The sequence below is a fragment of the Sciurus carolinensis genome, chromosome 11 (assembly GCF_902686445.1).
Source record: "Sciurus carolinensis chromosome 11, mSciCar1.2, whole genome shotgun sequence".
NCBI lineage: Eukaryota > Metazoa > Chordata > Mammalia > Rodentia > Sciuridae > Sciurus > Sciurus carolinensis.
In genome coordinates, this window is record NC_062223.1 from 106,130,585 (window position 1) to 106,143,691 (window position 13,107).

General features: G+C 34.1%; 1 protein-coding gene across 7 annotated transcripts in view; it reads left to right on the forward strand.

The window, feature by feature from the left end:
• The window catches only part of Gria4 (glutamate ionotropic receptor AMPA type subunit 4), a 348,446-nt gene that overhangs the window by 276,954 nt on the left and 58,385 nt on the right, over positions 1–13,107 (forward strand). For 6 of the 7 annotated variants that reach the window (XM_047515811.1, XM_047515810.1, XM_047515815.1 and 3 more), the window contains exons 8-10: positions 1,538–1,705; positions 2,934–3,038; positions 8,187–8,297. In XM_047515811.1, the coding sequence (XP_047371767.1) occupies positions 1,538–1,705; positions 2,934–3,038; positions 8,187–8,297 (384 nt within the window). Of the gene's footprint in view, positions 1–1,537; positions 1,706–2,933; positions 3,039–8,186; positions 8,298–9,605; positions 10,995–13,107 lie in introns of those variants that run through there. The other variant, XM_047515817.1, reaches the window with a different exon arrangement.

Consider the following 13,107-nt stretch of genomic DNA (forward strand, 5'->3'; position numbering starts at 1 on the left):
CTCTCTCTAGATCATAAAATACTGGTAATTCATTTTTCTCTTGACCTTCATGTCTTTAGCAAGTTTCACTTTCTTTCTTTTTTATTTTCTTGTCCTATATAAAGATGATTTGATGACTTTCTCTACTCAAAGATGCATTGGTTTGGAGAGAAGTGCCATATTTAGATATAATGTATCACCTTGCTGAACACCTGAATGTCCTTCAGCTATCTTACCCCAGTTTGAGAGGGAGTACATATTCTTAAGTTTTTTCTCTTTTTCTTTTTTATCACGTCCTTGAGGGATATACAGCAAGTTTTTTAATTTACATGACTCTTATAAATCCTTCTAATACAAGCCTAATGTTAAGGTCTTTTACTATTGAAAGTTTCTTTGTTAGAACTTATACTGTGTGTTCCTTATTTTATCCATGAGATTTAGTTTTTCCTCTTCTTTAGAATACTTACTGCTCTGTCATATTGCCTATGTTTACTTTCTACAATTGGAATATCTTCATTTGCAAGCAAAAATCAAAATCAATCTCCACTTTCCACAGCACCGACCTACCCTTCATATAGGTGTAGGTGGCATTAATCATATGGTAATGACCATATGGAATTTCTAAAAGAGATGACAGTTTTTGTCATGATTGGTTGTTGATGCTTACCCATGTGCTCCAAGAAAAATGTGTCCTGCTTCCCATGTGTTTGGTAATTCTCTAATAAAACTCTACCAAATGTAACCTCCTATTGTTTTCATTTTAAGCTTAAACAAATTACTCAGTCTTTTGTCATGTTTTCTCTTACCTTAATAATCATTTCCTAGGGAGATCACTCGTTTTGCAGAGAAGCAGGAGTGGTCATTAGAAAGCAGATGATCTATGCTTTCTCTCTCCACTTCGATCCAAGATTATAATAGAAACTTACAAGAAATGACTTAACCCTCCTGAAAGATGCTTGTTCATATGTAGTGCAGTGACTGATGAATACACATTTGTTGAACAAGGAGATGTAATTTCTGGCATCATATTTTTGAATAACAACAAAAAAATCCCATTAATTCATTTGGGAGACTAAACAAAGATACACCCTTCAAGTTAATAAAGATAAATTAAATCTCAGAGAATTCTGATAGGCATTTTGGGGAAGGGAAAGTATAAGATGGCCTAGCACTCCTGGGGCTTACCAACTACAACAGACAAGGAAGATTACCAGAAGGCTGCACCTAGCATTTTGTTATTCCGTAGCTGTTTATATTTGGACACAACAGAAAGTCTTCATCTGAGGTCTTGCTTCTCCCATCTGATGAGATCTATTTATTAGAACCTCCATTTTTCAGAGTGTGTTTTTTGTATTTTTAATTAAGATGATAAGATTTGCATACAGTCTTTGTATTTAAGTGACAGTAAAAATTTTTGAGACCAGAGTCAGTTCATCATCAATAATCTCCTCATCCTCCAGACACTGGGTTTTGTCATTGAGCCACAGAGCCCTCAGTTGATTCCTAGTGTTAGATAACCTTTTAACATTTACCAATATAATCACTTCCATTTGGTTAGTACACTTCTGCCCTGACTTATGATGGAGTCCTGGTGATGGCTGAAACATTCCGGAGCCTCAGAAGGCAGAAAATTGATATCTCAAGGAGAGGAAATGCTGGAGATTGTCTTGCAAACCCTGCTGCTCCGTGGGGCCAGGGAATTGACATGGAGAGGACACTCAAACAGGTAACTCACACTTCAAGCTTTTGTCATGATCTTGTTTAAGTGAAATGTTCGAGTAAGCTGACTAATTTTTCTGAGCATAAATACATATTTACAACTGCCATTTTAACAAATGAAGGCATCATCATCCTTCAGACATTTCTAAATGCAGAGTAGAATTTTGATGCTTTAATCTTAACGTGGCTGCATAGTCAGAACAAGCAGGGTTATGACGTAGTAATCACACCCATCCCGGTGGCTCAGAACAACAAAGGAGCTTTGGTCCCTAGCCACACACTGTATTAGCAAGGGCCCTCTTCCTGCTGTAGTCACTCAGGAGCCCAGGCTGGCAGAGCACCTGCCATCTTGATTGCTGCAAAGGAAAGAAGATTCTTACAGGCAGGTTTTGAATTGGCAGTTAAATGCTGCGTGGCTCATCACATCTGTTTACAGGTTATTTATCAGAAAGAATTATGTGGTGCTAGCTAACCAGAAGGTGCTCAGGAAGTCCAAGCCTACCTTGGGCCCAGAATGTAGAAGAACAAGAAATATTTGGCAAATGCAGCTAATGACTACTTTAGAAGATCTTTAAATTAAATTGTCACTTTGAATTAAGTAATCAATTCATTTTATTCTTTTATAGTTGCATGAATACCATTTTCAAGTAATGTTATATATGTATATTTATATACCTATTATTATGTCAGAATATTATGATTTAAATGTTTTGAAATGCCATGGCAAAGCATAAAACTGAATGAAAAGGAAACTTGGAATCAAATGTACTTGCATTTTTTTCAAAAATACATTCTTTTTTTGTTTCTTATATCTTAATATTACCGAGGAGAAAATATGATCTGGTATGGATGGGAATCAGAGCTATCTAATACATCACATAGATATATAGATAAAATTGAAAAGTAACTATAAACAAATGATATTTATATTCCTATAAAGAATACTTTGATATTGAGGAAGAATCCTGTTAGTTAAAAGGGAAACTTGACAATATAAAAAGAAGTGAAGTGTGTTCATCTTCCAGGTATAAAGCAGAATCACTTTTACCTCCCTGTGAAATCCCTCTTTCAGGTTCTGTATCCAAAACTCAGATACTCGATGGCATCCCAGTGAGTGGTTTTAGTTTATAGTTCCACATGTATGTGTGGTTATAAGCCCAGCAGATGAAGCTGAGATTTCTATTAGTGAAATGGCAAATGAATACATCATCATAGGTTTCCTTTTTTCCTCATAGGTTCGAATTCAAGGGCTGACTGGGAATGTTCAGTTTGACCATTATGGACGGAGAGTCAATTACACAATGGATGTGTTTGAACTAAAGAGCACAGGACCTCGAAAGGTAAGCCACTATCAAACTACAAAAAAAAGAAACCTTTTTTTTTTTTTTTAGTTTGCATTTGACAGTTTTAAAGTTTAATTAGGAGAAAGACAGCTGAATATTCTACATTTCCTTTTGTTAAAATGTGAATACTCACAAATAGTTCTATCTTGATCATCTGTGCTCAGGTAGATTCTGTGTCATGTGTTCAGTGGTGTGCCAAAGCAAAAACTACTAATTTATTATGCACTATTTATGTAATTTATCCACAGTGGAAGCACTATGTGGGGGAAGGGCTTCAGAAAAAATTCCACAAAACATACCTTACTCTGCAGGAAAGAACACGATGCAATAAAGAGACATATCACCTCCGTGTACATGGATAAAGTCATTAGAGTACAAAGTCCTGAAAACTAGCTCTAATGGGTGGTTGTATATAGAACAGGCTAGATGTTGGAAATAAGCAAGTAGACAAATTCAAAAGAGTAAAAGGAAAAAGCAAGTGGAAGATAAGATTATGAGGATTATTATTATTAGACTGAGTAGAAGAGAAAACCCCCTAGTTGAGTTCAGGAAGGTGCTAGTTTCAGGGTCTTAGATTTCAGAAAATAACTGCAGCTCTTAATATATGACTAGAGATCTTAAGATACATCAGTAGCCTTCTCAATATCCAAAAAGTACTTTATACAAGGAATCACACAATCACACCAAAGTAATTAGTCATAAGCATTTTATAGCTAACACTTGTGATTTCTAATTTTCCTTTCCTCTAGACTTGGTTAGGATTTCAAGGGAAGAGATATTCAGGTTACCTTACCTAAAAACCCTGTGTCAAAAAAAAAGTAAATAAACAAATGAATAAATATCTGTCAACACCTTGGTTGTTGAAAATTTTTCCAAAATATTACTTTCCTGCTTTAAAAAAATAATAATAATACTTGTAATTCCTACCATGTCACAAGCCCTGGACTGGTGCTTTCATAATTTAATCCCTACAACAACAAAAATTAAATATTATTATCTCCCTTTTTTAAAATGAGAAAATCATGTCCAAAAACATTATGATTGCTTGTCTAAAGCCTGTAAGAGAAAACAAAGATATTAATCCTGATAAGTCTGGTTCCAGAACCTTCTCACACCTTGCCCTGCCTATGTAGTCTCTTATTTCCAGGAGTTTATTTTCTACTGAGATAGGATATATAGTCCATGTGACAAAGAAAGAAGGCAAGCAGAATTTCTAAAAGGAAGAGCCACTTCCAGTTGGAGGAAAACAGATGAAGGAAGGCTGTGTGAAGGAGGAGATTTTGAAGTTAGCCATGAAACTAGAGTTCAAGTAGGCTGACATGGCAGAGGCAACCATCCGAGGAAAGGCTTGGAGGCAGGATAGTTGAGGTCATATATGGAAACTGGCCAAGACTTTCCGAGTTGTGTTTTGCTCTAGTTCATGGTGTACATGTGCTTCTGTATCTGTGTGAGAAGGCATCTGGCATGAAAACCCTCTTGTGGCATCTCCTTCTGTGCAGGCTGCCACTGACACAGTGGGCTGGAGCTGCAGGTTAGGTAGGGTAGGAGTTGAGTGACAACTGAGGATCCTAGCTGCACCACCTCTAAGGCTCCATAAGAGACTGCCCAAAGCAAAGGAAAGAGAAACTTGGGGGTCCCCTGTCAACACCCACTTTATCCACCCTGCCACCTCACCACCAGCAACAGGAAAGGAAAAGGTCCATTTTCGGCAAAGTTCCTCTGCTAGCTGTGGAGCAGACAAAGCACCCCAGAGGCCCCTAAAACTTTTGACTAATGGATGGGAGAGGTAAGACAGACCACCTTCCCATCATACACCAGATCTTGCAAAATTCACATAAAGCACAACCTTTTCAAAAGGCCAAAGACAGCTCTATGCTTTTTGTAAAGTATAGAAATTCAAATCATTCCCATAAGAGAAACAACAATGGGAAAAGGAAGCAGAAAGTAGAGCAATAATATCAAGTGGTGTATGTAGTACCACATCTTTTCATGGCTTATTGAACCACGGTCTTAACAAGAATTAAGGTTTTTTGAGAAGAAAGTTAAAGAGTAAGTTAGGAGAGTAATGAACAGTACATCTTCACACCCAGCTGACATTCATCTAAGACTCTTAAAAGAAATATGAAGTGTAAAATGGTGCAGACTCATCTATCTTCCTTTTCCTGTGGCAATGATCATCTTGGGCATTCTGTCAAGAATATTAAACTTAAAAATGAGCCACAGTGAGAAACACTATGCTGCTGAGACCAGGCAATATGTCTGAGAAATGAGGGATCGTTCTTGTAAATTGAGCGCTTGCCAGCCAGGGAGCGATCTTTGAAAATAGATCAGAGAGTCAACCCATCAGTTTGTCTGACTTCAGTAAGAGAAAAACAGATTGAGAGTCTCATTAAACAGAGGCCACAAAGCTCTTTCTGAAGTCCAGGCCCCAGGTATGGTGGAATCTTCTTATCATTAGGGTGACAGCCCAGGCTCCAGAGCCAGTGTTCCAAGATCAGACTTAATTGTGAAACTTTCACTTACTGAGAGCAGGTTATATACCTGGCACTGTCATGGGAAATTGATGTGCGTTTTTACATTTAGTCCTCATGATGACATGAAAATAAGATATATTTTTCTCATTTTACTAAAACATAAGACTCAGAGAAACTAACCTACCCAGGGATAGTCAGTTAAAAGCAAGGAGAGCCAGGATGAAACTAAAATTCCTGTAGCTCCTGAGATCACTCTCTTGACTGCTATAAAACATCAGTGCCAGTGCTAATAAGATTCCTTTTAGGGTTGGTGTGAGAATAAGCCATGTTTTTCAGGATGACAAAGTAGCTCTCAAAAGTAACCACCTTTGCAAAGAATGGGGGTTCCTCACATGAGGAACAGGGGCTTCCTCACAGCTAACAGATCCCTGAACTTTGGATCAGCTCCCACAAATGCAGGGACTTCACCCACACTTTTTCATTCTCATTATACTTGTACACAACTCACCTTTCAGAGTCCAAAGAAGATATTTTTCTGGCTTCCCTGTTTAGTGAATATTTAATCTGACACCAATTTAGTGATTTAAATCTTTTCATATTTTTGCTCTAGCTTTACAAAACCCACTTTCAATCCATTTTCTTCCTCTAGCAAAAATAGCTATTTCCCTGTCTGATTAAATGAGACCAGGCAAGGGAAAAGTTCTTAGTGAAATGTAAAATGTTGAGACTAACTAGAGAGAAACTCTACCTCCTATGAAGGTCTAAGTCCAAACTTCAAATTCCTTTCTTTAGGAAATTACCCCTGTATGATCTAACTTTCCAATAAATTCATGGTTCCCATGAAAGCTACCATTAATTGGATGCATATCTCACAATGTGACGTTTTCACTAGAATTGCATGTAAATAAAAAGAAAGGTGACAAAATTTTTATTGTTATTTTTATTTTCTAGCACTTTTGAATCATTTATCTTTGGGGAATCATTTTGTAAATACACAGGTTAAGTAAAAAATGTTAAGGTCTTGCCAATAATTGAGTACTCTCTAAAATGTGTCCCAGATTTATGATATTTTTTCAGTGATGGGACTCATTAATAAAGAAAAATCATCCTTCCTGAAAATGGACAATTGAGATCTGCAGGTGGCTGCACGTTAATGAAGTGCTAAACTGTAAACCCATTTTCTCCCAGTGAGAAGGAGAATCAACAGGAAGCAACTGACATTTTTTTTTAAGTACACACAGGAGTTGAATAAAGGGAGAGTCTCTAAGACATACTTGTTTTTAAATTAAAATTTTCATAGAATTACTAAATAAATGTCAGCTAGAAATGGACCCACATGGACAACTGAAAACAATTGCTAATTGTAAATATACCATAATTTTGGATCAAACCAAAAAGTATAGCTAACCATGTTAATGGAAGTCCTTTCTCCTTATCCATTCTGCTACTGAATTACATATAGAATGCTTGTAAATAATATAGCACCTCTTGCTGACATGTTAATGTTCACCTTATTGTAATATATTTCTGAATACTAACATGGCAGTTAAGACAACTGGAGGTGGCAAGAGAGACTCCCCAAACATATTTGAACAAACTGGTGAATGCAGACCAGTGAGCAAATACATATATTTTACTGGAGACATGAGTTTTATCAACAGCATCAGGAAATTCGAGAAGGAAGTTTGGCAAGTATTAAATGAACACTGATTTTGGAAGCCTGTGTAGCATAACAGGCTACAAAAAAAAAAAAAAAAAAAAAAAAAAAAAAAGGATATAAAAATAATCTAAAATATAAGCTTTGAAAGTGCAAACATTGTTCATTAATATTCATCCATGATATAGTTAGCATTTCAAAAATGATACTATCTAGTGGTCAGATTGTAATGAGACAATCTAAGTCCATTTCTATGTTGTTTTTGAAATGAACACGTTTCTGCTGGGCATAGTGGCACACACCTGTAATTGGGAGGTTGAGTCAAGAGGTTCTCAAGTTCAAGGCTAGTCCCAGCAACTTAGCAAGACCCTCAACAACTTATTGAGACCCTATTTCAAAATTAAAAAAAAAAAAAAATAGCCAGACGGGGATGTAGCTCAGTGGTAAAACACCCCAGGTTCAATCCTCAGTACCAAAAAAATAAATATACAAATTAATAAATATGAAATTTTCTTTTGCTTGAAAATATCCTTCAAAGGACTGGCTGTTCCCTTTACTATACAACCTGTAATTTTAATTAAAAAGACACATAATTCAGGCTAGAGAGATAGCTCAGTTGGTAAAGTGCTTGCCTTATAAGCACAGGCCCTCTGTTCAATCCCCAACACCACAAAAAAAAAAAAAAAAAAAAACATATAAACAATTTTAGGCTGTACCAGTCCATACCACTAGAAGTTCATACCATAAATGCTGTTCCATCTCACTCATAGTCCCTTTGGAACAGCCCTTCCCAATGTCTTGTCTACACCATGATATAAGTTGTAAATATTTAATAAGGCAGTATCTTCAAAACCAAGAAAACTGGCTCATCAATTAATAAAACTCACAAGCACTCTTTTTCATTTGCATTTTAAATTTGTTTGGGTTGCATAGTTATTTATAGCACACTATCCCAAGGAAAGCTAGAGCCAACTCTTCTTAAGTATGTTTTCAAATATTGTCTCTGTTTGGCAGGTTGGTTACTGGAATGATATGGACAAATTAGTCTTGATTCAAGATGTCCCCACTCTTGGCAATGACACAGCAGCCATTGAGAACAGAACAGTAGTTGTGACCACCATCATGGTAAGTTTCGGTGTATGCTTTGCGGTGTTCCGTTTTGTCCACAGGCAATTTTAACTCCCCAACTATGGTGAACAGGGAGGGTAAAAGCTGAATCTTAGTGATGATGTGAGTGTTCTGACCCACCAAAATCTATTGAATAGGTTTGCCCTGAGCTTTAAGTACCTTCTGTACTGTTATTTGTATTACCTTTTGTTGCATTGATTGTTTTTGAAAAAGTGCTCAGATGTTAAAATTGAGACTGTCAAAATCTAGTTGGAAATGTATGAAGTGCTGAGACCAAAACACCAAACAGTGAACATGAAAAAGACCAACCTCCAATCATAAAGATATCTGGGAGTAAACACCATATTATTATTGTCACTATGTTTTTTTTTTTAAAACATCAATGTAATAATAGTTAATAGTATTTAAAATTATAATTTTTCAGGTAGTTTAATCATTGGATAATGATTTGTATTGTCTGTTTATAATAGTGGAGATGTGAATATAGAGATTTTAATGGGCGTGTTTTATAGAACTGAATGCTTTAGAAATTGATTTTGTTTTACATTTATTCTTAATGTGAAAAGAGTTTTTTGCACCGATTATTTTTCTCATTGACCAGTGAGAAATACACATATAATTTATTGGACTTCTAGGAATTAAGGAAAATATGATTGCTTCATTTGCTCACATCATGAAATGAAAAATACTCTAAATTTTAGGGCTGCACTTTCCAAGAGATTCTTATGAAATTATCTTTTAAATAATAGAATATGTTATGTAATTTTCTCTTCTAAAGTTAAACATGCCCTTTAGAGTCAATGGTAGTCAAAGGAGATCAAAAATCGGTGACCTTTCCTATCTAAAGCTATATGTCTTCAGCTTATTGTCTCTTCAGGCAAAATATATTATTAATTATTTATGGAAGCCCGGTTCTAATAAAATGGAAGTATTTTATGTAATTTAGTGTATGACTCACATAATTTTAATTTTTAGCTTTAGCTTTTTAGTTATATAAAACTGACATTGAGGTCAAAGCATGAAAATTCCAGAGAAAAGGTTTAACATGTTTCCATTAGTTACATCTGTGTTGGATCACCAGTTAGCAATTTAATGTAATCTGACAAGCCCTGATTGGAAATTTATGCTTTTAGAATGCAAACCAACCAACTGCAGTGTTCATGTGAACCTTCTAATTTAATTGTGTAATATTTGCATGGGACTTGAAAAGCAATATATATTTATATTTCTTTTCCTAAAAAAAAAAAAAAAAAAAAAGACACAATAATGGAAAGTCATACTTCAGTACAGTCCTCCTCTTTTCAGCCTCTGATGAAGAATCCTATTTTAAGAAATTGATCAAGAAAGAAAAGAGTTCCACGCTGTTCGACCATTCCTAACTAAGGCTCGAGTCTTGTTCTCCTGTGTAATAAATTTAAGCTTATTTTTCATGTGGGATTCTTCTTGGATGACCAACTCTGGACTACCAGAAAACAATTAAAAAAAAAAATTGTGACTTTTCTGAAAAAGAAAAGAAGAATAAATCCTCATCTTTCTCAAGAAACTATATGTCACAAAAGAAATTACTTAGTGATCTGACATATCAGTTCCCATATCGTGAAATGAGATCCTTGTACACAAATGATGGAACTATATCATTCCTATTTCCAAGAGTAGATTTTCTAAAAGTAAAAATTTCTGAATTCCTATGCTTGTTTTCTGAATATATGCAATTGTTTTCTTTAAAGGTTTTTGGAAATTTTGCCTGTTTTTTTTTGTGTGTGTGTGTGTGAAATGAAATGTATTATTGTGCGTTATAGATACAATGTAGGGAATATCCTTTCCATTCCTGTTATTAAAAGGGATGGATATAAACTTCTTAAAACCAAAATACTGAATTAGTTTTGCAAGCATGGCTAGTTTTCAGGAAGCATGCTATCAAAAATTTAGTAAGAATCACTGAAAATCCAATTGTTTTCTCTCTATATATGAAGAATATTCTGTAAAATTATCTGTGGTTTGACAGTGATGCCCTCATTATTTTTGCTATCAAATGGTGTAATACTAGTATCTATCTTTGTGTATAAATTGTAATCTTCATATAAATAATACTCCTGGTATTTGCAACTGAATAATCTTTCAGTAATTCAAAAAGGCATACTAGAATCCTTTCCCTAGAACTGTACTTTTTATTTGCTTTTGTTGAAAATGGTAGCCCAGTACTTATGAAAACTCTACCACCTCATTCATTTTGAAAGAAATATTCTATGGAGATGAATGTTTATAACTGCATGTAATAATTCCCCAAGTTCAACTGAAAATACTCAAAACGGATGGGTTGGTTGGTCTTTGTAATATGTACAACACAGGTATCTAGATACAGAAGTCTGAGAATGAGCACTGGTCATCCATTTTGATCAAAATTGATATGGTATTTCTGTTTTCACATTTGTCTTTTCTTCATGTATGCTGTTATTTATATGTTGATACACTGTAATGATATATGCTATTGTTAAATAAAATTGATTGAGAAATTCAGTTATTCATTTACAAATATTTATTGAGCGTCTGCTGTGTGCTAGGCACAGTTACAGACCCTGGGGAAACGTCAGAGAATAAAACAGACAAAAATCTTGCACTCAGTGGAATTTATATCCTAGTAAGAAAAGGTAGATAAGAAACATAATTCATGATTATAATAGCTCTCATTCATAAACAAAATGTGGTGTTACCTTTTTATATTGCTGAAATTTTATTTTTCTTACAATAGTGTTATATATCTGTACTGTGACTTCATTTAATGATGAATTTATTTTACTTGAATATAACCATACTGAATATAGTATAGCTAAATCTAAATAGAAAATAAAATTGATATTATCATAATTTATCTTTAATTCTCATTGACTAAAAGTTTTATAAAATCTCTTATATTCTTGAACTGATGATCATACTGATTTAACTTTGTGCATTCAAAGTAATCATTTTTATAACAACTTAAGGAGGCCAAATCCAAATCTGTGCCATGTCAGGATAAATACAAAAATTGAGGAAAAAGCAATTCACAGTAGACTCTGAGGGGAAAGCAGCAATGTTTTCCTCTGTAATCTCACTACTTCCCTTAGCTCTTGAACTTGCTAGATAAGGAGAAACATATCAGTGGTATTTCAGACAAGCCCCCTTTCCCTCAAAGCTTTACTACTAAAGTTAAATTATGCTTATAATGCCTTACTCAGCTAGGAAATATTTCTTATCATCCTATGAAAATAGCCTCCTTTAGGACAACTTTCCATAAAACCAAATTTATTTAATACTTCTTCAGAATTATATTACAAACCTAAAAGCAATATTACTTATCACACTTGATCTTTCCAAAGGTTACTTCTAATATTTTTATGAGATTTTGATATTTTATCATCTCTATGGAAAATTTTATAGATTTGCTACATATACCTACAACTGCATTATACTAATATGCACTTATATAATAATATTTATATATATTTATAAAATATATATATGCAACAAAAATTTTAACAAATTTCTTTTCTTCCAGCAAATCTTGACTCCCCCTTCCATATATATACCTCCCTCCAAAAGACTTATAACTCAATTGGTTTTTAAATAAATTATTTTGGATAAACAAAATTATGCAATCTTTAAATTACTCATTTTCTGAATTGAATAATAGCATCTTAATTTCACTTTTAAGAAATGTATCTGTAGCATTAAGTATCTATATCAAGTTTTTTTAGAGAAAAGCAAATTTTATATTAAAACACTAATGCTGATTTTATTGTTTTAATTGTTTTAATAGTAACTGTAATGATTATATTTGTATTTATAAAATCTTGAAGTCTTTTTAATAAGTATCTCATGTCAATCATTTAGCTTTTGCTAAATACAAATAATACAAAAAAGTCCTTGGTAGAATATTATACTTTATTGATTGAAAACCATTGCAATTCGTTTACATAAAGCATGTCCTAATGTACCAGCTTTAGATCAAGAGTGATTTCTTTCCTGAAATAAACAAGCAGATATAGACCACCATCCTTTATGGAAATTGTTTTAATAAACTGATGATCACTAACAAGTAATTCATATAAAATAACTTCTAAGAAATTATTGTTCCATAGAGCACAGTACTTGATAATAAAGAAGGAAGCTTACAATCTTAGGAAGGAAGAGGTTATATTTCAATCCTGATCCTTCCACTGTTATTCAGAATTGAACACTTGGAACTCAATAAGAATGATTTGCAGAGATATCTCACAAAGTCCCCTCAATGATTTTCTAGAATTTTTTTTTTTTATTATATTGAAAAGATTTGACATTTTGTTCACCGTCGTAACCCTAAAATGTTGTATTAAATTTCCCCAGTGTGCACTGTTTGAAAAGATACATGCAGACAACTTGTCAGGTTAGGGATGGGACAAATAAGGTTGGGAGTGTTGAGGATTTACTTGCTTCTCATATAGATTTTTCCATGCAGGAAAAGCAAAATGAGGCATACTCAAAGAAACTGGGTAGGACTGAGCAGCATGGTGGACTTTGTGCAAAAAAAACCTAGCTTTTCTCTCTTGGTTCTTCCCAACTCCTGGAGAGTGGTCATCTTGTTTTTTTTTTTTTTTTTTTTTTTTTTTTATGTTGTTTACATTGTTCATCCTGAATCTCAGTCATTATTTACAGCCCTAGTTGTGCAAAAAGTCTATCTAAATTAGTAATCAACATTTTCAGTAGCTGAAGGTTTTTCTAGCCTTGGTTGGTGTGCCTGACAGGAAAACAGATCTGCAGTCCAAAAGAACAATTAAAAAAAATCAAAATG